Consider the following 26173-nt stretch of genomic DNA (forward strand, 5'->3'; position numbering starts at 1 on the left):
AGTGCTGCTTGTACCTCGTGCAGACGCAGTTCTGTTTCAGCAGCTCGCCTGTGAGCAGCACTTGCAGACAGTGAGCGTTACTGGGGAATCTAGCATAAGGACAGCAGGACCAACTTTCCATTTTCCTCATATTTCAGACTTTTCTACTCCCTCATCCTGCATCTGAAACATATTTCGATGTAGCTGATGGAATCTCTATGAGAATCCACTTAGTTTTTATTTCTCATCCTCTGGAATTGATGCTCCCTGATTGCTGTGGCTCTCCCAGTACATCGGACTTTGTAATTCAGGTCTGTGCAGTACAAGGTACGTGAAATAACATACTGCTCACTTGGAAACTTTTTCCAAAGGCATCTCTCAGGCCTTTTTTGAATTGCCACCGAACAGGATTTTTTTTTTTTAGCGATATATTCTTTGCTGTATGTTAATCTTCGTGTTTACAACATAAAGTAGCCAAGCGTGCCATGCTTTGCATGGGAAATTGCATGTTTTGTACCCTCCTGTTCTCTGCAGAGACCAAGCCGGGATGTCCCAGGCTCTGGTTACCAAACCATAGCACAGCACACCACAGCCAGTGTGCATGCATCTGTACAGTCTGTCATCAGTGTGATAGTCTGAGAGTCGGGCTCATCTTATCTGGGATGGGAACCCAGAGCTCATGTTCATCGAAAGCAGCACACCTTACTGGGAAGGGACACTCTCTCCGAACATAAGCTCTTTCTCCCGTCATTTTTTGAGAGACCTGAAGTCTCCTAAACCAGGAAGGGTTGCACCAACCTCTGCCTGTGGTCCATGTGTATTTTAAGGTTTGCCTTGACACAAAAACAAGATACTGAAGTAAGAGGAGGCATCTTCTTACAGCATCTATTCATACTGGGGATGTTGCTTCTAAGTAGAAAGTTTCCTGGGTCGCTCTAATTTTTTCAAGATACGATTAGGTTTGGTTGGGCAGGCTCAAAGAGATCCAACAAGCATCTTTTCATTAGGAGATATCCAATTTACGGAACAGTGGAATGTATGAAATACTGCATTAAGCCCACCAATGATGTTTCTCTCAAACATTTTGAGCTATCGTGCTGAGTAAGTCTTACCCTGTGTCATTTTGAATCGGTGGATTTTAAACCATGATTACCTTGTGCCTCTTGCCCCCCAAATTATTTGTGACAGATATTCCACACTGTATAATAATGAAACTCTTAGGGTGTTCTCTTCAGCTAAATGAAAAGTGTAACATAGAGTAATATCATGCCAATTAGAAGGGAAAATCAATGTAGATACCTGAAATACGTTTTTGCTCGGTATCAGCCGCTCAGTGAAAAATTGAGCATTCCGCAGTTTCTAATGAATACAGATAGTTATAGAGAGAAAGATTATGAGTGGACTTACATATCTGTGGCTGTTTTTTTATAAATATTCTTTGAGAGACAGCAGAAACATGTGAGGAAAAAATCCTCTTCATCTGCATGTTTTTCTATTATGCAACACACTGCTCAGAATGCAAGCTGACAATTCCAGAGATAACTCAAAAGAAGTGTAGTGTTTACATTAAAAATGGAGGGAAAAGAAGTAAAAGTGAGAAAAGTTGTTTTTAATTTCATCTGACGAGATCTGTGTTTCAGCCCAGGCTGCTCCAGCATTGTGAGTAAAAGTGCTGAGCCTCTTGTGTCTTAGCAAGCCTACTTTAGCTTGGGTTCTCCATCTCATGTTCGGCTGCAGGACACCCAGAGGCTTAGTCAATAGTTTGAAATAAGCCAAAGGCTTGTTAGTGGTTGGGCTCCATGGGTAAGATCAGCTTTCATAAGCTTCTGCACTGGCCGTGCCCAACTATGGGCCATTTGTGTCAAAGTTGCAATTACACTGGGTACAGTGGTGGAGACCCAGCACTGCAGGCACCTCCTGGCTGTGTGTGGACTTCTGATGGTGCGTACTGTATTACCAGAGTCTGACGTGTTGTACAGAACCGTGGGACAATTGGAAGCCCTTGAGTTGGGCTGCGGCCAGTTTTTCTAGCACACCATGCGATGCCACAGGTAGACCACCACAAATAGATGGTTTGTCTGCCAAAGTTGGTGGCTGCATGGCTGGCCAGGTGAAGTTGGCTCTTGTGTAGAGAATGCATGATGGGGGGAAGAAGAAGAAATGCTCACAGAATTAGGTAATTACTTTATTTATTGCATAATGTGCACACATGGTTGTTGATGATGAGGCTACCAGTGACATAAATAAACTCAAGCAAAAGATGTAAGCGAGTGGATATACATGAAGGCTTCTTTGGGCAGTGCCACGAATTTGGACATCGACCAAAAGAATTATTTATGTCCCTTATGATTTCAATGAAGAGCACAAAGGAGATAATTAGACCAGGATGCTTCGCATTGCTCTTTCCATCTTGCACACATTCATGCCCACCAAATGTGAAATGTTCGCCTTTTCCCCTCAAACGTGATGGTTGTTGAACTTATTTTTAGTGTCATTTGATAAGCCTCCCTGCTCGCAGAGAGACATCCCACTGACCCAGCCACTGGTCATTGTCTATACCAGTTCCCATCAAAGCAGGCGCGCTTTGTCAGGTTTCGACTCGAATATCCATTTTGCATCTGAAGTACAGTATCGAAAGTGACTGGATCATTTGAGCCTTTTTCTTCAGCTGCTCCCTCCTTCCTCCCCCACAGTGTTTCCGCTCACGCTAACATAATTTGGCATCATCGACGTGACACGACACTGGTTTTTCTAAAAAATTATAATACATACATTGTCGATGTTTTATGATGGCCGGCGCTCCCGTAAATTTAATTTCTAAATTGATGGAAGGAGGTCTTTTTCCATTGCTGAATCTGAACCAATGCTCGGTGCCCCCTTGAAAACCGAGTAATGCACATACAGTAATAGGTCATTCAATGTCAAAAAGCATAAAAAAGATGAGCAAAATCTTCACAGGCTGCTGCTTGCTGTTGCCTTTAATTATATTAATTAAACTTTGAAATTCTCATGCAAAGAGAGTTGCTGGCTTGTGACGCTGAAGAGCCCTTGGAGATTCGGGGGGGAAAAAAACCCTGAGATACCAGCTTAGTGGCTACTGCTTTTTTCATCTAAAAAAAAAATAATACATAAGCCTACTACTGCTAGGTATGTTTATAGATGATGATGTTTTATGCGCTACTGAACTTTGAATGCAGGAAGGGGGAAAAACCACCAGCCACAGTGTCAAGGTCTTGAAGCATCAGTCCCTCAAACTCTGCTCAAGATCTCTGGTTACAGGCTGTCTTCCTGTGCAATAACGCTCTATTAATTTTCTTCCTGTCCCGGGTGCATAATGAAAGAAAGGTGTCTTCAAAAACTAAAGGGCAAAGTCTTGCTCGCTACCAATACCTTGAGGCATCCTGTCTACATTTTGTCATGCGTGTGCACTTTTCAGTGTTAGAATGACAAGATTTCCAGTCAGAAGGTTCCCGTAAGGCACAATGCGATGGGAGACTCGGAAGGATTTTGTGATCTGACATCGCTGTAAGGCAGTGAACTCTTGCGTTTGCTGAGCCTGGTGGGAAGCTTTATCCTCCGCCCATGGCAAACAGTCCCTATTTACATAACACGTGCCATCTTTGCATCTGAGAAACTCTGCATCTCCCCTAAAAGCACATTATGTCCTGAGAATTCGCAGTCCTTAAAAAAGTAATGAAAATAGAAAAACATTATTATCTTTGGTTGTCTGTGCTCTCCCTTTTATGTTCTATAAAGCAGAGGCATAGGAGTCAATGCTTCTTGTCACTGTTGCAAGTCATGGAGTAGGAATGTGTGGTGGTGGAACATGAGAGCTTGGTGCAGCGATGCTGGATCCTTAGGGAGAATGCAGAAACCTTCTGAGTTCGGGCTGAAGGTGCTCCAAGAAACATGGGGAAGTGCTTGGTTCTCTCTGCTTGGTTGGAAGGTGGCAATGTGGCTGTATTTCCTCCTTGTATCCTCTTCTCCTCCTCTACTGAGACTGAACTCGGGTGAAGTTAATACATCGGCCCTGAGGGGGGAAAAGAGAGAAGGTTTTATTGGTTGATGAAGTAATGAATGCAACCAAGACTTTCAAACGTTGAATATTACATGCTAGAGGAAGCCTGTAATTTAAATTCAGATGTTTGTGAAAATAACATACCCATGGCAAACATTTTAAGAATTAATGGAAATTACCCAGAGTAAGGAACTGCATTTGACTTACAAATTTAGGATAGTAGGGAAGCAGTGATGACACTGAAGACACACTTTGAACACTCTTGAGTTCTTCTATGAGGATAATATACAAATGTGAAATTCTCACTAACTGTTGGGAGCAAACTCAAACTTATCTAAGCACTCGGTAAAGGGAGATCACAGCAAAGGCAGATGCTCCACCGAGCCAAATCCTTCTGCACCACAGTGCAGATCAACGTGACTGTTAGCAGAAATACTGCTGATTTGAAATTGTATTTTATTAGCAAAAACCCAGCCCTGCATCCACAAGCTGTGTTCTGATGTGCTTAGAATTGCTGTGTTCCAAAAACAAAAGTGGTTTCTTGTGGTGTTGCATCTGAGTAAGTGCCCTTTTCCCATAAGTGGGTTCAGATGAATTTTGACAGCTTTTGGTATAGCCAAATGAGAGACAAATCCACCAGTAAAAATATTAAGCTCTTTTTATTGACTTGGGACAAGCGCTGAAAAAGACCCATTTTTCAGAGCTTGGGTAAAGGTGAAAGCTCCACAATGATCATCGGATTTTGAAGTTGAGTGTTGCCCTCAACAGAATAGCTCCTCGCTCTGAACAGCTCTCCTGTGCACAGCAACAATACATTTCCTTCTGCAGTGGCACAGAACAACTGACATCGATTGAGCCTTCTCTGGGCAGAGCAAGCCATTCTCCAAGGCATCACATGGAGGTGTTAAGTGCTGTTTGAAAACGTGTGCAGTAAGGTTAATGAACACCTATGGAATGTTTTCTCCCAAGGTTCACAATTAATTGCAAAGTCTCTGGTGGGCTTAAATGCAGGAGATAATGCCATAAATAAACAAAATAAGGCCTGAATTTCCTATTACTTTCATTTTCTTATTTTGAGCTAGTGGTTTTACTAGTAACCATGGACAGCAATGAGACACAGAGTGGTGGTAGGTTGCTCTCATAGGCACCCACCATTGACTAGCATGAAAGGGACAGTGTTTCCCAGATCAGCTACAGGACTGAATGCACAGTGCATCAAGGGATCTTTTACCTAATGCTTCTCTAGTGATTCTACTTCCTATCAACTCTATAATAAATAGAGAACTGGTGGATAGCTGGATTGGGTCATGATGGTAACTTCTGGCTGTAGATGTTGATGCTGTATTGCAAAAGCAAAACATGGCAAATTATCAGTAGAGAGCAGGTAGTAGAGGAGCTGCAGTATTTCTCCAGCGGTGTAAATGGACACTGCAGTTTACCCATTCTGCTTTCATTTGTAACTTTCTCACAATTCTTTACAGATAGTTACCCATGCATCCATTTATATGAATGCTGAGCAAATGATTTGACTATTAATCATGTTGGTGTTTGCATACAGCTTTTGTTTGGAAGCCATCTGAGTAGCTCAATAGTTTACCTGAGATCTAAATTAATCACTGAATTAAAAATATGTTTTTCAAGGCCTGGCTGTGTGCATTGATTCATTGTGGTGTGTTAAGGGGCTGTGTGGGTTTTTAGCTCTTTAAAATGCTGTTAATGAACTACGCATGATTAAAGGGGCAAACTAACCCCTTAATTCTAGGGATGACCATGTCCTGTGACTACAGGAAGGATTTCCAGTTGAAGAATCACAGAAAATTGGAGAGAACTTGCAACCTGGAATCTTGTGACACTGTCTTGCTTGTAAACACGTGTTGTGTGCCAGCTTACAGCCAGGGGAAGGAGGTTTTTGGAAGAAACTTCTGTTGTGTTGTGTTTGTTTGTTTGTTTTTCCTACCTGGAGTAGAATCGCTGCCAGTCTGAAGTAAGTATGTGGTTTACAATCAGATTGTTATTGCAGGTGGGAGTGCCTGCACTGTCAGCTTTGGTTCCCTGCTCTTATGTAGGAGAAGTGAAGGATGAGAGCTTTCCAGAAAAAAAAGGGCCTGTGTACTGTACATATTTTTCTGCATTCAATGTGATGCTCACAACAGACAGAGCTGAAATCAGGATTTTGTGGGAAACACACTAGAAGCACTAATTAATGAGAAGGTCAGGACCACTGTAGTGTCATTTACAGAACAGGAAATATTGCAGGCTGGCATAGGAGAGAGCAGCTTTCACATTTAGGTAATGGGATGTGACAAGGTGCGTGGCTTCACAATACCTGCACATGAAATACATTAGGAAGTAGCATTCAAACCAGTGTAAAGGGCTTTGAGCTCTCGTTGTGCTGGCAATTTAATACAATCACCATATATTGCTTTGATATTATTATTTCTCAGGAAAAATAGAGAAATGTCTATCAACAACCCTCTCCCTTGCTCTCCCTTTCTTGCTACAACTCAGCTAATTTTCTGTGATGCCCCATAACCGATTTATTACCTTCAGTTCTGCTAAGGATTTGTCACTCCAAGCCAATACGAACTGCAGGTTTTCATCAGCTGCAGATCTGAGTGTATGTGATATAACCAGCATCACTGTCTCTGTGCAAGTTGGTTTTGGGAAAAAGATCCATAGTTGTGTGTTTCTCTAAACGAATTCAGAACTTCCTATGCAGCAGTATCTATCTCAGCTTTTAGTAAAAGAATATTGCATTTCTATTCTGATCAATCTGAACTTTATGAAGAGGATGATTTACTCCACTAGAAGTGCTATTTAGACCCATCTGTCCAGTTTTGTCCTCCAGAATTAAAACGCACTTGTACTATGTAACTAATGCAACCTGTGAATGACCATCCTAGCAGCATTACCACGATCAGCCAGTTTGGTGACCTAATGTCACACTCACGTCCCTGTACTCCATTAAACAATCAATACAAGCCATTTGAATTCACATATATCATGCATTGTAAATCACTGGATCATAAACCTTAACAATACCAACATGTCATCAGTATAAAATTGAACTAATTTAGTACTTTTGGGATAGAGTAATTAAAAAATGAGTTACGCAAGCATTTTGTGATCTACATGTGGAATCTGGGATTTGTCTCAGAGGAAAAGCCCCTGCTTACGACCTGCTTGAAGATGCACTGCAGGTACTATGGGAGTAGAATATGGCAGGTTGTTTTTTTGTTTTGTTTTGTTTTTTAAGAGAGAGAGATCTACAGCTACAGTTTTATCTAAGAAGGAATATTTTTATGTTACTGTGAAGTCATTTATTACATGGTTGATTATCTTACTGAATTTAACTTTCTGGGTAACCAAGATAAAGTCCTTGCAGGGCACACGATTTCAAAGGAAGAGGAGGCTCCTGTTAGACTGTAGGATAGCTCCTCACGTGCAAAAGCAAAACAAAAAGTCCAAGAGATGTTTGCAGGAAGGCTCTGTTCCTCCTGCATTGTGACCTTCTGTGCAGCTCTTCTGGAACAGCACACTCAGCATTTGGAGGAGGATACCTCCTGGATTGCACTGTGTTCTGAGCCTGGAACTCATCTGTTGATGTTGGCTAAATAGGTATGAGAAGCACTTTAATTTGTATGTGTGAATGCAGGAGCAAACATGTGTCGCATTCCAACCGTCCGTAACCTAACACTGGGCTCTCCGCTGGAGGAAGTGGGGGAACTCTGCAGGCTCCTTGGAGCTGTGCCCACATCCTGCACTGCCAGGGCTGGCCTTCTGCATTCACAACATTGCACGGATATTCACAGCTGAGCTCCTGTGTAATCAAGGGAATCAGAGAGGTTCTGTCCCTCTCCTGCATTCTTTCAAACTAAGTACAAACTTACCCCTTGCAAGATGTACACACGTAAAACTTTATGTCCAAGACAAAAATATAAAAAAGGCCATTGGGTTTAGGGGTATTTTTGGTTTGATTGTTTGTTTGTTTTTTTCCTCCTGTTTGGGCTGGAAAGGCACCTTGGGGTAGTCCTGGGGAGCAGCTGGATGGCAGCTCCTTAGCTGCCCGATGGGATGGGCGACGTTTTCTTGCTTTGAGTTATGTCAGAGCATAATTTTGTCTATTATTAAGTACCATCTGGAGTGCAAAGAGCTTTTTGAGAAGCATCTTTTTTAGTATATGACATAAATGCAGAGAAGATACAAATGCACAGATATGGATATATGGGCTCTTTTCTTTGTATCTCAAACGTGTGTTGTGTTTGCCAAAACAGTTAACAACCATCTTCAAAGTACTACCTCTAAGGTTGAAATTCAAGAAGAAACTCTCCTCTCTTTTCCAGTGCAATAAGGTTTTTGCACTGCTCAAGACATAGCAATCATTGCTTTATGAACTACCAGGACTCACTGTGTGGAAAGACTCACTCCTTCCAAAGGGAGTAATGATTTTATAGGCAGATAACAAATGCTTTAAGATTTCTGCTTTGTTCTCCTTTGTGTAATTGCTAAAAAAGATGTAATTAAAGGAGGTCAGGATCACTACCAGTGCCAACTGCTCTGTGCTGTAACAGGTCTTAGTGAGACGTGGCCTCCTTAGAGACTGGGGGTCCTTCATCAGACATCCTACCAGCAGACAGACTGAGGTCACCTGAGAGCTGCAAGCAGTTTAACGTGAAAACTTGAAGGGAAGAAATATCCTCAACTCAGAGCAGAACAGGAAATCCTTTGCTAACCATTGAAATAGCTGGCTGCTCTGGTGATCATATATCTTGAAAGGCTGCCTTTATCATATTAGCTCTCAAAGCACTTAACGACGTCTTCAATCTAGAATAGTTGTACTGCCCTCTGTAACATGTGAGTTCTTAAAAGACTGGCTCATTTTGCTCATGGAGGATCAAGATCCTCAAGCTCCCGTCAGTGACATATTGGCAGAGGCTGTGTGCTTCTCCCCAGGCTGCAGTCTCCAAAAAGGGAACATACCCTTTGGAGATTTGTCTTTTCTACGGCACACATAAGCAGTGTGCTCTCCAGCATAGTTATTCAATGCCTGCAGAGCTGTGAGGGAGAAGAGGGATTTGGAATAACGGCATTCCTCAGACAAGTATTTAGTGATGTAATTGGTGTTGGCCCTATCCTTACAGAGCATCCTTCTCCTCTGTGCTCAGTGCCTCCCTGTAAGCTCACTCCATTGCTCCCCCAAAAGCTGTCATCTCACGACAGCTCAGTCTGCTGAGACTGCTGATGCCATGGGGATCATCAAATGAGAATCTGCTGTACCTGATTCATTTTCCCCTTTGGCTTACTTTCCCTGCACCTTGCCCTCTAGAAGTTGAAGTTGAGAGTACAAGGTCCTTTCCCATAGCCCTTCCAATAAAGGACTGGACTACATACACCATTTCTGCTTTGCTGCAATAGAAGCGAACGGGCAATTCCCTGCTTTCCAAATCTCTTTGGAATCACTAAAGCAGCATTAACTGCAGCTCGTGTCACCTTGCCCCCATCTCCTGGGCATTAACATTCTACTGGCATTAACATCCGTGTGCTCCTTTACTAGCTCCCCGCTTGGGATGTATTTCACTGCTATAACTGTTATAATATTACTCTCGCCTCATAAATATCCGTTGACAAGCTGGAGCACACAACTGAAGTTAAGTTTATATAGATCTCTTTTTTAAAGATGCCTGATTGATATGTTTATTTTGCAGAGGGCTGCTGGGCACCCTGTCCTGAGCAGCCTGAAGCAGCGGTCAGAGGCACACATGGACCTCTCTTTCTCTCTGCCCCAGCCATCAGGTCAACCCCCATCCCAGAGCTGTGAAACTCAGAACATTACTAGAATTAGCTGTATGTTCCGTTGCCAAGCTCTTAGTGCTAAAACCTCGTTTCAATGCAGATGTGCATTGCTACCAGCATGTTTATTTTATATATTTGCCTTCTAGAAAGCAAAATCACTTTACGTCGTTATCTTCCCATCCTTGCACGTGTTGCATGACTACCACATCTCAGTGGCCACGCGCTCCCTGAGTGCCATCCTAATGCAGAGCCACATTGTGTGTGCAGGAGTCCCATGGGCAGCCATGAGCTGCACTGTGTGGTGGATAATGAACACCTGGGGAAAGATGGCTTGTGTTGCTGTACATTGTGAGAAGTGTCATTTTTCACAGAATAAATCGGCAACTAATCTCTTCAAGGAGCCGGCATTATTACGACAGAAAATGTTATTAGTGATACAGACATTAGGAGCATTTCTAGAGCTGCCCACGTTGGCTTTCTCCCCAAAATTCCTTAATTGATTGCTGGATTGCCACTGACCCAGGTGAGGTAAGCTCTGAACTCCAACAGTGACACTGGACGCACTCAAAAATTCACCTCGAGGAGCAGCAGTAAAACCGAACAACTACAGATGAATGGTGCTACATATTTTTGCCCTAAGGAGGAATTTTTTTTTCACTGTCGTATTTCTTCTCATAACTTGAGATAAGTGAAATGTCATATAACTTGTTTATTATTCTCATATCTATGTATTTGAGCCTCCTTAGTATGTATGCATGAACCTCCCGATCTTTCCAAGCAGTGTAGCAGTCATGCAGGTCAGTTTTCAGAAATCACATACCTGGATTGAAACAACAGTCGTTTCAGGATGAAAGCTGGCAGCATCTGACTGCTTTGAGGGGAATGTGCCAGCACAATTATGGACACCTCAGAAGCTGAGGTTGACTTAGTGCCCACCTCTCATCCCTCAGACCTGCTTTAGGTGCGGGAGAGGAAAATGAAAGCAAAATAAGGTGCAGGAAAAGAGGACAACATGAATTTTTTTAGAAGATAGTCCCCTTTTTTTTTCTGCACCAAATAAATACTCTTTTGTCAATAACAGATTCAAAATAGGTATTTTAAAGATGCTGCTGATATATACAGTGCACAGTGAATGGCTGGGTGTAGAAGCTGTTGTGAAAGAAAAATATTTCTTGCTGAAAAATACACAGCTCACATGTAGTCATCTGCCTCAAACTGTTACCTTAATATAAATATTAATTTGTGGAGAGTATCTTAAACTCATTTACTTGTTACAGGTGACATGGTCCTGAATGAGCAGTTCAGTAAAGTTGCTACAACCTGGTCTCTTGGTTTGTTCGTTTTTGCAAATGCCTGTGACATCAGCATGTTTTGGTAAATTCCATGCTGGCATGGGTTGTTCTTTGGAGCAAACCTTCAGTGGTCCAGAAAAAGTTGCACATGTACAAAATGCTGATGTTGTAATCTATCAGGGCACAGTATCCACTTCGTGCACACTTTGCTCAGATGTATCACACATGCTTGGTGCAGTAGGGAATCGGGGGTATTATCTGTTGTATTTTTAGTATGCTGGCGGCTTTGGGAAAATGCTATTATGAACAGCTTTTCACCCCACTAATAACGCTTATTTTGTAACTGGACATATGGACATTTCCTCACAGTTGCTACAGTGACTAAAAATCTTTGAAGTATGTGTTTATCAGTGGTGTAACCTTGTGGAAACCAGAACCAAGAAGATTTTGTAGAAGAGATTCAGGTGCAGTCTTTAAATGCTATTTTCCCATCTTTGAAATTTCAAGTAAAAACTTGGGCAGAACCCTTAAAGCTTAATCAATGTGGAGCTCCTGGTACCAAGGTTGAACACAAAGAGCACGTGCACCATGCAGCCACAGATCCGCATCTGCACAGAGGTGTGCTCCAGAGGTTGCTCAGAATCAGGGAACCATAGATTTGTTTGAGTTGGAAGGGACGCTTAAGGGCCATCTCATCCAACTGTCCTGCAATGAATAGGGATACCTACAACTACATCAGAGTGCTCAGAGCCCTGTCCAGCCTGACCATCCATCAGTACCACCAGGTTCTATTTGGTAGGGCTGTGTTCTATCCTTATGCTCCACAACTTGAATTGACAGTGAGGACTGCCACGACCCAGGTGCAAGATCTTGCACTTGGCTTTGTGGAAGCTCATGAGGTTTGCCTGAGCCCACTGCTCAAGCCTGTCTAGGTCTGTGCCCTGCTTGTGTCTCTTAGTGCAGTCACCCCATACTTGGAGTGTAGGGGGACAGCTCTCAGCCTGACCAGAGGAATGCAGGCAGTCAGAGAAGTTAAAGGAAAGAAGTACTCAGTTAGCATTAGCATTTGCTGGCTTACCCTGACAGGTTTTAGTAATGAAGAAGGGAGGGATTTATCTTCCCTTATTGCCAAGCTTTCTGTGACTGCTTTATTCAGCAGTTCTCCAAATAGTCCACTGCCTTGAAAAAGAGTGGTTGTGACAAGCTGCTTCTCCTGCGAGTTGGCCTTCCAGGTCTGGGAGAAGAGAGGACGACGAGCTGCTGAGCTGGCTGTGGGGGCCTTAGGGGAGAATAAAACTGTATGCATTTGTAGCATCTGCTTCAAAAGGAGGTTGTGGCAAATATTTTATTCAGCAGAGCTGGAGGTCTCCTGTCTCTAGAGGGCAGGAGTTTGTTGTTTTCCTCTGTCGAGGCAAGCATTGCTTATGCAAAAGGAAAGGATGTGGAAATGGCCTGCAGAGTCCCCGTCTGATGTGCAGTAAAGCCCTGACTCTCTCCATCTGACCCTTGGCAAGAAGCCTCCCTCGCCTGTAGCACTTCTGCCTCCATGGAAATGCACCATGGCCTGGCAAGGTTTGACCCCGCTTCCCTGAAGGACGTGTTATTGTTTTCCCATTGCAGCGCCTGCCAATGGAGGGCTCTGCTCCTTCAGATCTAATTACGCAGGCTGAGCTTGTTCTCACTGCCAGAGGGAAAGTGATCCCTGTCCTGGCGGGCAGCCCAGTGCACACCTACCCAGTGCCGACACTCACCCACTTGGGCCAGCACGGTTCTCATCATGCCCAGAGCCACATGCTGAGCTGTCAGTGGGGCAGTTCCCTCTCCCGTGGTGAGAAAGCTATGGGGTGGCATTGTGAGATTGTCTTTCTGTCTTTCTGGGTGAAGCTTCAAGAGTTCTTCCTTAATTTCTGGATTTCTGGGGGGCACCACGTATCGTTGTGTGGGATTGTTGTGGCAGGACTGCAGGGAGGTGGAGTAGGGGTTCTGTGGGTTGAGCTGTTTTCACTGGGAAGTGCTTTTCCTCTTTGAACTCTGAAATATCCTGGGATAAATCCTCATCAGGAGTATTACTGGGGGGCTTTGTTAATGTTATAGGGGGACTGCAGCCAATCTGACGGCAGACCTGAACAGTAGCGCCAAATGGCCCTTGGCATCACAAAGAATCCCTCAAGTGTTCCACATCTTTTTATAGGAAGGAAAGAAAGAGAGCTATATGCTACTATAATGCATAAAATTTCAAGCCTTGTAAAATCAGAAGTGCCCAATTTTAAGGCCACTAAAACCAACAAACATCAAAACCTGGCATTTGCTGGGTCTTTTTCATCAAAAAAGGCAAAGAATATCAGAAATTTACACTTCACAGAGATGGTGTCTCTAACACAAAAGTCAAACATCTCCATTATTCTTCCTTCCTTCCCTGTGTGCAACTACTCCAAGTGGGAAGAATGCAATTTATCTTTCTCTGTCATTGATGACAGATAAACCATAACTGTCATAAGAACCATTCTCTTCCACCACCTTCCCTCCACGGTCATGACCGCAACTCAGCAAAGTCCCTTTCAGGCCTCTCCTAAAATCTCTTTTCTTTATGATCTTTCCCAGTCTTTATTTATTTAACCCAACCTTTTCTGAATAGATAGCACCATCTTCAAACAGCTCACATAAGTAAGAAGCAGGTGCCCTAAAACTGCAATGTATGGAAGTCCTTCAGGGTTCACATTCTCAGCTCAAACACAGCAATAGTATGATCTTCATACCACAGCTAAAAGCCTGGCCCCTTTGATTTTACAGTGTAAAATCATGATAATTACTTGCATATGATAATTACTTGTAAAGAGAGAAGTCACCCCAATTACAGAGCAGGATAAACATTTAGGACAGTATGTAATTTCTTTTTTCTTTTTAATAATCACCACACAGTTACCATGGAAGGAAATTCCACTTGAGAAATTCTTTGAAAAATGTGAATCTGTTGGAAGTTGTAGGTAGGGCTTAGGTGGATTCTGTTTTTGAGGAGACTGGGCATCTCCCAGCACAACCAGAGGGTGCACCTGTTGGCTGTGAATGCCCAGCTGGAGATGGCTCTGTGGGTGGGGAAGCAAAGCCAAGCAAAGCCACAGCAGGAACCTCGTGAATGCTGCACACACACTGCATGTAACAGCCCTCTAGATGCCACTGTGATCCAGCTGTCACTTCACCAACCAAAGCCTTTACAGTGCTGATAGCTGGATCCTTTGCCGCGATAACGAATGCAGCACTAATGACATTGACCACTGGGCCCAGTAAGGAGTGTGAACGCCAAGCTGTTTCAACCCCTCAGTCCATGTCAGCTTCCCTGATACAACGAGTGCATGTCAACGAGTCAGCTCTCCTTCCTTCCCACAGACAAAACCCCACAGCACATCATTAGGCTTTGTTTTAATTCACGTGGATTACTACTCATGAATTTCGCAGATATTTGGACACCGCTTCTGATCCCCCCAAACCTTCTCTGTTCAGGGCAGTATGGAAATGGCAGCTCCAGAATCCTCTGCCTTGAGCCAAGGCCCAAATTCTTCCCGAAAGCCAAATCCTCACATGACACCGTAATTAAAATGACCACAGAATGTATTTTTTCCTGTGTCCTGTGCCATGTCTGATTTAGACCTTCTGGATTATGAAAGAAGAGAATTTATAAAGCTGTCTGATTTATGTTCTTACACATCTCTGTCAGTCTGCCTTGCTCTTCACTTGCAAAGATGTCTATTAATTGTATGTCAGGCATATTTTGAACCTGGGCTAATTTATTGCTATTGTCGCGAGTATTACTGCTGGTTGAAGCCCTCATCATTGACCCGCGATTCACTGCGCTCTGAGCTCAGAAAGCCCAGAAGAAGAGACCGCCATCACTGGTCCATTACTGTGCCCATTGCTTCTTTTGGATGCTAATAAATGGAGACAAAGATGAAATCGCAATACTCATTTCCACTGCAATTTTTAAGTTAAGACATGGTGCCTCTATCCAGGGACACAAACTGTTACACACAAGGGCTGCATGTCTGACTCCTTACCCACTAACTGGCCCACCACGGTTGTGTTGGCAGCTGCTAGGACAGGTGCACTGCAAGCAGGAATCACTCAAGTCCTTCAGCAGCTGCACCATTTTCCTTCCTTCTTGTGCTCTGGGCTGTCTGGGTGAGCTCCATACTGTTAGAAATATTCCTTCCTCGTGAGACACCACAGATGTGCTAAGTGGAGCTGCTGATGTTCTCTGGAGGCAGTGAGAAGTGTCCTGTGGGGACACTCAAACAGCGTTTATCCTCTTTGCTGTATTTCTCTTAAGTGTGTATCAATGGCTGGTGCTGGAAAAAAGGATTTGGTGCAGGTCTCTACATCCCGAATCCTGAGCGAATAGGATTATTTGGTCTACAGAGCTGCCCACGTAGGATATATGCCCACAGGCACATTATCACTGCCCAGGCACTTTCTGGATCCCTTCACTGTGAGGCATCACAGTGCTGTGCAACCTTCCTTTTAGGATTTCTCCTGATAAACATTGGGTAATGAGTACATAATGCTTGCTTTTGGTTTTTAGCATCCTCCTTTCCCCTTTTCCCTTATTTTATTTGGATTCAATGATCATAATGGGTCCCTTTCAACATTGGATATTCTACTGTATGATTTTAATCAATGTAATATGTATAATGAGTTTGGGGGTTTGGTGAGTTTTTGTTATACGTATGCCCAGAGATCTTGGTATTAAGTGCATTTTATAAATTAATAAATAAATATGCTCATTTGTTGTAGAATTTCTATTGTTGATTTGGGAACAGTAAGCTCTTGCAAATCTCAGCTTTCACCTTGCCAATCACTGTATTCCTGTAAGTGCACTGCAGTTATTTGGAACCTTTTCTGGGTTGGTGTTGGCATCCTTTTACTAGATTACATTTATGCATTAGTACCATCTGTGCCTGCTGTACCTTCTGTGAGTTGGCCCTGGCCAAATGACTGGCATTTATCTGGAAGTGCACTAAAAAAAAAAAAAAGAGGGAGAGAGAGAGGGAAAAAAAAGGAGGGGGAGGGAGAGAAGGAGGAAAAGGGAAAAGAGAAGCTAAGAGTGGTGCCTAAGCATTATGCTTGCTGTTGGCACTAATGGATCTAAGGGAGGAAGACACACCAGTGAATGCAAACACCTGCACTGACGCCTTCACTTCAGCTGCTGATGAAATCTGCTATGTCCTTTCTGAGTCTTAGTTCTCTTGTAGTATTCAGACAAATTCTGCCTACCTTCATGTTCTAAAGAAACATACACTGGTGAGACTTAAAAGAAACAAACTGCTCAAACTGAGGTCTGGTTTCAAACTGGGGATGGTTTTGCTGCATTGCGCCCTGTCTCCATTTGGTTGGAGAGCTTGTACTGAGTGCTGCCTTTTATCTGTCACTTAGTACTCAAGGTTATTTACAATATTCACTGCATAGAGGGATGCAGATGTCAGCTGGATCTATCATTTTGCTCTCCGTGCTGTCATCTGTTGGTCAAAAACATGTAAATGTGAAATAGCCTTTTATTGTGTCTGTTCTGTAAATACAGGGAGAAGTGAGCACTTTCTTCTCCAACTAGTTTTTAAATGTCTGGCTTCTTGCTTGTAACTATGAACAATTTTTTTTCCTTTTTCAAAGAGAACTGACAAACAGCCACACCACAACCTCCAACCAGTACTCCTGAGAAACCACAGCAATTTGCACGGTCCAGAGCCCTGTTGCTGCCTGCTTTGCACAGTGAGCAGCGCATGGTGCCTCACTTTCCTCGCCAGGCACAGAGCATAGTCAGGTTGCACCTCCAGCCCTGTCCCCACAGCAGGTTTCAAAAGAAGGGCCTTTGAATCCTGTATCTCTGAGTATCCAAGAGACTGGAGAGGCCTGGTACTAGCACAAAGCCAGAGATCCATAATGGTTCAAGCCTGTCTGTGCCTGTCTGCATGTGGATTGACAGACATCATCCACAGTCCTCATTTTCCTATCTTTGTGGTTTCAAAGAAGTTTCATTGAACACGAGAGAAAGAATTTTAGCCACACTCTTAATTCACAGCAGTTGATATCGGTCTGTGCTAAGTAGGTGGGTACAAAACTCTAAGAACAGATTAACTCAAATGAAGGGATTCCTAAATTCCTAACACCCGACTGCTAAGAATTTAAAATATAATTATGTGGCTTAAAAATGCTTGTAATTAAATCAGTGCAATGTCTGTCAATAAAAAGCATATGCCTTGTATCACTCAACATCCACTGGATAAAGAGTGAGTACACGAGTCCCTGGCAGAGTGATAAGAAGCCACCTCTGAGCTGAGCACTAATCCTACTGAGACTGACAAATTCAATGTTGTACACAAAGGCAGGACTCATTTTGTGTTTGTATGGACACTGCCAAACCTATCAGCCTCTCTTTTCTGCATGCAGTGTCACCATTTCCTGGAATTTTGGTGGCATCAGTAGCCCCTCTGAGCAAGAGCAGATGTGGGAATATCAGCAGTTTTGCCTGAACATGCTTTGATGCACAATCCATTCATATAGGAGGGGCAAGCCTGAGGAAGGGAAGCAAAGGCCCACCTTGTGTTTCTGGACCCATTCCTGGAGGGAGCTGCTTGGGGAGCATGGCTAATGACACAAAAGGTATAAAAGCATCAGCAGTTCATTGTGGTCTGCAACACCACAGCCAGTTTTTCAGGCAGGCTCTTACCAGCATACTGAACTGATCTTCCTAAAAATCATAGCATCATAGAATCATTAAGGTTCAAAGAGACCACTAGGGTCATCAAGTCCAACCATGAACCCAACACCATCATGCACAAAATCTTTGTGGGCACTCTGTTCTTTACACTTTGGGCTATACTGAGCACTCTATTTCAGATTTGCATAATGATATCTAAAGAAGAACTAGAGTTGATTTTATGAATATTTATATGTAATACATTTTTTTCCTTTTTGTTCTGAATGACCACTTTCATACTGTGGAATCTTTTCTACTAAGAATATGATGTTTGGAATTCAAGATTTGCTTTTTCTTTCCATATGTTCTGTGTTAAACATATGCTATACTTTATATTTAAAAACTAGCAGCAGACTGAAAAAAAAAAAATAGCCCACACCATAAAAATATGTTTGCTTCATTATCAAAAGCTTCTGGGTTTTGGTATCTTTTTTTTTAACACATGGGGGAAAACACCCTTAAGGACAATTTCAGTATGTGAAACTAACTTTTAAGAGCTCTGAGAGAGTGAACATCTGGTTCTTTACTTGCAGCATATATAAGGCTTGTTAGAGCTTAAAGCTGTATATTACTTGTAGAACTGGTGATCCAGTCATCTGTTCTGAAATGAAAGAATCCTTTCTAATTATTGTAGAAATCCAAACTTCAGACATTTGAGTAGTGTTTTAATCGGCCTCTATTGGAAAACAACATAATCATAAAATCATTAGTTCAGAAAAGACCTCCAAGCTCACCTAGTCCAACCACAGTCCATCTCCACCATGCCTGCTAACCATGTTCCTCAGTACACATCTCCATGGTTTTGAACACCTCCAGGGACAGTGACTGCACCATCTCCTTGGGCAGCCTGACCACTCTTTCTGAGAATAAATTTTTCCTAATATCCTGAACCTTCCATGGTATAGCCTAAGACCTTTACCCTCTCCTCTACTTCCAAGATATCCAGAACACCATATACAAGTTGAACACATGTACTATCAATAAAAATCTGTCACTCTGTCACACATTTAAAATAGACAGACTGATGTGCATGTAGATTCCCACCTTCTGACCTGAAAGACCTTCTTTGCTAATTTGTTTATGATCACTCAGTGTTTTGTTACTTATCTTCTACATAGCTAAATGCTGGGTATACACATTGCATAGCCAGTTGTGGGCGATCTGCAGTACTCAAACGTGCAAGATCATGCCACCAAACACCACTATTTTCTATAAAGTCAGTCTCTGGATTTGGTTTGTCAGGGAAGAGTAGGAGGGGCAACAACTCCATCATGAGCCAGAACAGCATCTATACAAAGCCATGGCCCCACTCTCGGCCAGCTGCCTGTAGACTTGCAGCTCTGCAGCTTGGTTAGCTGGTGACAGTCAGCCAGTAGCCCTCCATTAGTGCTCAATTTCCTTCATTTAACACTTGATGAAGAAGAGGCTGACCCTACTGTCCAGAGATACATAGACAGGCTCAAGAAGTGGGCACAGGTGAACCTCATGAGGTTCCACAAAGCCAAACACAAAGTCTTGCACCTTGATCCTGGCAACCCTCACTATCAGTACAATCTGGGGGGGTGTAAGGATAGAGTACAGCGCTGCCAAAAAGGACCTGGGGGTACTGATGGATGGCAAGCTGGACATGAGCCAGCAGTGTATACCCCCAGAAAGCCAACAGTATCCTGGGCTGCATCAAAAGAAGCATGGTTAACATGTCAAGGGAAGTTATCCTGTCCATCTACTCTATGCTGATGAGACCTCATGTGCAGGACTGTGTCCAGATATGGAGTCCTCAGTACAGGAGAGATGTGGACCTATTGGAGCATATCCAGAGGAAGGCCACAAAAGTGATCCAAGGGATGGATTCTCCCCCACAAGGATAAGGCGAGAGACCTGGGGCTGTTCTTCCTGGAGAAGAGAAAACTCTGGAAAGGGTTGCACGGAGAGGCAGTAGATGTCCCATCCAGATGGCTGGATGAGGCTCTGAGCACCCTGATGTAGCTGTAGGTGTCCCTGTTCATTGCAAGGGAGTTGGACCAGATGTCCTTAAAGGGTCCCTTCCAATTCAAACAAATCTGCAGTTCCATGATTCTATGATACTGGGAGCATGCAGTGGCATTGCGCCATTGCAATCAACAGCATGAAAAGATACTTAGAATTATCTCCCAGAGGAGGAGGAAAAAAAGCCTAAAGGAATTTGAAAAAAAATGACAGTCATCCTACATTCTATTTCAGATTGCTGGGTCTAGTTTTTTAATTAATAAAAAGAAAACTCAGAGTAATCTCAAAAAGGCCCTTATTTAAGTCTGGGGAAATGGTAAAGTGCATGTATATCGAGTAAGATTAGGAAAAATCTTCAATAAATTCATTGGGCAAATTTTGGAAAGGAAATGAGGTTTTGTCATTTGTTATATAAAAACCAAGTTATATGGCTGTTACTATGGTGACTACTTGTTTGTTACACAGTGGAGTAAACTGAAAATTTGCTGCTTGAGAGCGCTTCAAAGTATGTACTTTTCCCTCATTGTTTCAGGTAATTTTTATGAATGTTTAATTTGCTGCTGTTTGGGAGGGTGAAGGAAATGCCCAGCCATCCCCCAGCTAGGTATGAATATTTTAAACTTTATGAAATTGCTGGTAATTTAGAACTTGCCTTCTGAAATTACCTGGCAAATGACCACAGCATCATCCAGAAGTAAAAAGCAATGAGGTGTGCACAATTATCTTCTAAAGCTGGAGACACACACATACTTAGGCATGAATTTAATTACAATACAGGTAAATCGGTGCCTTTTTAAATCCTGCCACTGATGAGGATGAAAACTATTTGTTGTTGAAACCACAATAAAATAAAACCGTGAAGTGTTAAATTATAAACTTGTAAACAGAAATAGTCTTGAAAAATAAAATCCAGGTTCAATTAGTACGATGATACATTTCAAATTATGTTTTCAAACAAATGTAGTTAAATGAGTGAAGATAGCTGCATGAATATTCTTAAAATGGCTCACATCTATTCAGCTGCCGTCAGTAAGGGGCAGATTTCAGCTAAATGATTTTTAAAAATTTAAAATGATGCAGGCATGTTTGAAGGGTTGAGTACTAGTTTTAATATAATTTAGTCAAGCCAGTCTATTGTTTGTGTAAGTCCTTACTGAAATAAATGGCCCGATTAAGCCCCACTTTGTTAGCCTAAAAACTCTTGCTTCTAATTGTATGTTTGCAGACTGACTGAGGCTTCAGAGTTTGTTAGTTACATACAGAATGCAGTATAAAAAGTAGGAGACCATCGTCAATATGTTGTTGTCACTTGAGCCTGAATTAAGAAGATGTACTGCTTTCTGGTTTCAAACTCTATAGCTTTGTCTGTACTTGAATACTGGCATATTATTTGCTGTCTTGAACAAATTAGTAACTCAGGCTTTTTGCTCCCTTAATCTGTAAGGCTGTAAACTGAGAGAAACAAACACTTTAGCTAAACAGAATGAAAGCTGCCACCAATGATATATTTCTTTTCTTGAACTAATCCTGTTAAAATCAACAGGGCTCCATTATGATGCCATTAAACAGAGGAAGATGAGGTTCCCCATGTACAAAATGTTGTCAGTATCTTGTGATGTTCCATTATAACATGGAAAAAATTAAGAACACAGGAAAATTTTGTTAGGAAATGCATCCATGAATTCTATCAAAACAATCCAAATTCTATCAAAACAACCCCAAAAAAACAAACCCAAAAGATGTAATTATTCCAAAGCAGTGTCTTTTTAAAATAAGCAGTGTTCCATCAGTGCTTTCAAATCAACCAACACAGCATTATAAATTAATGCAAAAGATGCCAAAAGGCCCCTTAAGTAGAAAACGTCAACACACAATGTTAAGATTTACAGAAGAAGTTAAGGTCTCCAAGTCCCACTGAAACGCTTTACATCCCATAAGCCCCTTAGGACATCTCAGTCCTATCCTATTGCTTTAACACAGTCAGATTTGCTGGTAGAAGTGCACTCTCCTTCAGACTGGACTGAATTTATGGATATGGACAATCTCTTTTCCACCCACACATGTCCGCTGAGCATGGGGCATGCATGCTGACCCAACATCACACATTGGAGGAGGACCAGACACGTTCTCACCTCTCTTCCTTTCCTGCCGAGGTTCAGCAGAGGTCTCAGATCAGCACATGATGTTACGTTACCATATGTGCTGCAATACCTCTGCACAGGAGGATGAGCTAAGGACAGAGTGTCAGCCTTAATTGGAGTGAGCTGTCATAGCAGAGACAGGCTTACATGTTTGAAAGTCTGCCACTTGGACATCGGAACAATCACATGCCAGAGCTCCTTCTCTCTCTACAGATAGAACAGATTAAACTCAAATGATGAGGTTAATGTGGAAAGAAGTGGTTTTAGTTAGGACCACAGGAGACAGGCTTTTTAAAAAAAGCTTCTCGGTTAACAGCTGATTCAAGCAAAAGGAGTACCTCATGTTTCCAGGGAGAGAGGGAGAGGCGTGGAACATCCACTTACGAGCGACTGAGAGTTTCTCCCTAAGACTCCTTAATAAAGGTTTCATTAATAAGGTATTGTATACACACTTAAGAAAACAGTAGAAGCTGATGTTCGTAAGAAGTAGCAGTTGTGAAGCTGCATTACAGAGGAAAATTGAGAATTTAAGGTATATCAGAAATCCTATCCCCACTATAGCTGCAGATCTGACAAAAAGCTTTGGCTGAAACCAGACCAACGGCTGCCAGTGCTTGCCAGGAGATTCCGCCCTTTGGAGGAGTGCATTAACTCAGTTGTGGTCTCTCAGAAAAGAGCCAGCTCACCCTACTGACACCAAACTGCAGCCTTGGAAGGGATGTAAAATAAATGGGTAAGGCTTAAGGGAAGACCAAACAAATCCATTCACTGCTAAAAGATAGGGATTTACACTTCACTGACAGTAGCATTTGTTATTTTAGGAGAGCTTACTCCAAACTTCTAATTTGCTCATGGAAAACTCTGTAATTGCCTTACCATTTGTGTTGCTGAAACACAAGCAGGATGGAGAAGCTTGTGATAAATTTGAGGGAAGCATACTGGGAGATATAGCTGAGCTTCCCATTTTGGTTTAACCTGCTTGGATTTCAGTTGCATTGCCAAGCAAGGACAGACATCTGCAGCATACTGCAGACAAAACAGCCTCATGCAGGCATCCTCCACTGCTCCATTGTTTTACTGTGATTTATCGTTCCATATGAAAGCGCTGCTTATTATAGGCATCAAAGACTCAGTGCTGAAATGGGTCATCTCCAGGCCTGAACCAAAGTAAGAAAGAACTGTAGAAGCTGAGTGAACAGATAATACCAGGAAATACTCCAAAATAAGATTTCTGTGAAGTACTGAGGTTTCATGTACCACAACACTCCCTCTGATGTGTTACTGTGTGATGGTAAGAGCCTGGCTATGAAGCCAATGATGGAGCTTGTTGGGCTGATGTACAAAGCTCAGCACAATGCATCCCAATTCAGTTAGAATCCATCAGCTAGAAGGATAGCAACTGAATTTTCAGCTGCCTGTGAAGCTTCTTCTCCAAGAACCATCCCAATTTGTTACAAGCCTTTGCGTCAGAATAGCCAGAGATGTTACGTTGGGAGTGACTTCCCAATATTCTTGATCAGGAATTCCCTGGATAGAAGACATGAGACATAGCTGGACAGCAAGCTCAAGACTTCTGAGGGAATAAATTCTTAATGTTAATAAAGAAGAATAAAAATATTTTGGTATCTGTTTGAGAAGATATTCTCATCAAGACTTCAGTACTACAGATCAGGAAAAAAATAGTTCTGCTCTTTATCCCTTGCTTCCTCCTCCCACAGACAAGTGATTTGGCTATACCTAATTAAAAAGAAGAAAAAAGTGGCATAAGCTTAATTAAGATTTTAATTCAGTTACAAAGTACGAGAATAAATCACTACAGACCTGGTAGTGATAATAAGAAAATACAGTGTCTATTCCTCCTCTATAATAGAAATAATAACAAATGAGGAAATCTGGAGAATAGAAAAAAATGCAAGAGCTTCTGCCCCATTGCCTAACAGCAGTACTCAGCTTGTTCTGGTAGCATAGGGCAAGTATTTTACTCAAGTTTTATCATCCCTCTCTCAAGCCAACAAAAGCTGAAGTATTTATTTCTGACTGGCACTTTAAGGTCCCGATGCTTCTCTAATTCACTTACCCTCTCATTTCCACCTACAGAATCTGGATCCAAGTGCAGAAAACCTGGCTTTCTCAAATAGAATTAGGGATTCCTAACTATAGTGCTAATGAGATCCAGAAGAACTGTTGGAATTTTTGATGGGTTTTTGGAACATAGAGACATTCTTTGGAAATATGGCATGAAACAGAGAAAATGTGACACCTTGGATTTTTTTTTTTCCCAAGCTTTCCTCAGTGTTTAGCAATGGTTATAATGACAAGAATGAAAGGTAAATTCTTCTCAGCTGTATGGCTCAACCATTACAAGAGGGATGAAAATTAAGCAAAGGCAACCAAACTGCCCTGCAGAATCTTTTTAGAAATGCTTATTTTTCCAGATTCAACTCAAGCCAGTTAAGATCTGAAGTAGATTTCCACATGAAGTTTTCAGTTCCACATCCTTCTTCAGAGGAATTAGCATGGTGTTTAAAAGGAGAAGTGTGACTGCTTTATTTTAATGGCCACTTTTTTCTTATGCAGGATGCTTAATATATTGAGCAGTATGCAAGAATCATTTCTCCTGGTAATATTATTAAAAATAATTATACTTGAACATTAAAAAATTCAGCGGTAGAAGAAAAAAAGTTCTGAATTTACAATATTGCATTTCAAGGACTAGAAAGGAGAAAAAATATATAGAGCAGAGACAAAATCATCTCCACCCTCACTCATCTCCCACATCATTTTCTCCAGTAAATGGCAAGTTTTAAAATATCATGGTCAGAGAACTAAAGGCCAGGTCTGTACTTGAGTGAGTACCACGAAGGGCAGGCAGACTGGTGGCTTAAAAAGGCAGTTCACAGGGCTGCGGGCAGACAGAAGACGTCGGCACAATACGGGATGCATTTGCAATTTAACTTCAATAGGCCGTTAAGCTCTTAACCACATTAAGCATATCCACCACTGCTGGCAAAACCTTTCATGTCTTCCAATTGCCACTGCAGTCTCTCCTGCTCCTGGCTGGGCTCTGGGGCCCCGTTGGGGACTCTGACCTCTAAGCAGTGCACTCATCCTTTTCCTACCTTAAAGGCAAGTGTGTGCATGTGTACAAACATTTAGAATTATAAACACCCAGATTTTTAATTTTTTTTTAACTTTCCAAACTGCATCATCCAGCCAGTATTAAAAGAGAAGGATAAAGCTTTTCTCCCCCAGCTGTCAATTTTACCTTCTAGTTCATCTGTCTTGCTTTTAAAATATTAATTCTTGCACATGATCCTTGCTGATCAGAAGTCAGTTCAAACCAAGCAGTGGATAAAAAATTACAATCCTGGACCACTGTGATATTGACAATGTTCTCAGATAATTCAGCAATGAAAGTGTTGTCCCCAAATTGTGACAATGCTATTTTAAACCACATTTTTTCTTAAGAATCAGCCGAGCTGCAATTTCCATCACACGCTGTCTGTCAGTTGAATCACAAATCACAGTTGGCCGGGTTTTTCCCCTCTTTTCCTTGTTTAACGGAAGAAAAAGAAGCAACAGCAGAAAGAGAAAAAATAGCTAAATAAAAGCCAAGGCTGGTCTGATGCCAGAGATGGGAACTACCCTCTGATGACACTACTTTCATTTCCTCAAAAACAAGCAGCTCCACAAGAAACCAGTTCAGCACTGCCTGCTTCCCTGCACACTGATGCCCTGCCTGCACACCATAGGACTACAGTATCATAGAATATCCAAGCTGGAAGGGACTTATATGGATCATCGTATCCAACTCCTGGCTTCACATAAAACCACACAGAAATCAGACTGTATGTCTGAGAGTGTTGTCCAGACACTTCTGGAACTCTGTCATGAACACTCGGCCTGTGATACAGCCTCTCCTTCTGAAGAAACACCACTACGTCATCTTCTACCCACCTGGCTATCTCTTTCATGAAACTTGGAAAGTACAATCTCTCTGAAACCTACTTTGCAGTAAAACACTGACTCATGATGACCAGCAGCCAGCACACCATGCTGCAGCCTGTCCCCTTCAACCCTGTGCAGCACTGTTGACTTCAAGTAGCAAACCAGGCTAAGATATGGGATGCTTTTGGGCAGAGTGCAACAAAAACTCTTTGTAAAAACCTTGACCAGGAGTCACTTGTGCTTCAAAAGGGCTGGTGCTGAATGAAAGACA

General features: G+C 42.3%; 1 protein-coding gene and 1 long non-coding RNA gene across 2 annotated transcripts in view; one reads left to right on the plus strand and one right to left on the minus strand.

Moving 5' to 3' along the window:
- LOC146544449 (uncharacterized) overlaps positions 1–26173 on the plus strand; it is a 152276-nt gene that overhangs the window by 107593 nt on the left and 18510 nt on the right. The window lies entirely within an intron of this gene.
- The window catches only part of ANTXR2 (ANTXR cell adhesion molecule 2), a 99648-nt gene continuing 75626 nt past the window's right edge, over positions 2152–26173 (minus strand). Inside the window, exon 17 of the mRNA XM_085222505.1 lies at positions 2152–4009. Within this exon, the coding sequence (XP_085078631.1) occupies positions 3971–4009 (39 nt within the window). The 3' untranslated portion in view covers positions 2152–3970. The remainder of the gene's footprint in view (positions 4010–26173) is intronic.

The sequence above is a fragment of the Meleagris gallopavo genome, chromosome 4 (assembly GCF_905368555.1).
Source record: "Meleagris gallopavo chromosome 4, MGAL_WU_HG_1.1, whole genome shotgun sequence".
NCBI classification, from domain to species: Eukaryota; Metazoa; Chordata; class Aves; order Galliformes; family Phasianidae; genus Meleagris; species Meleagris gallopavo.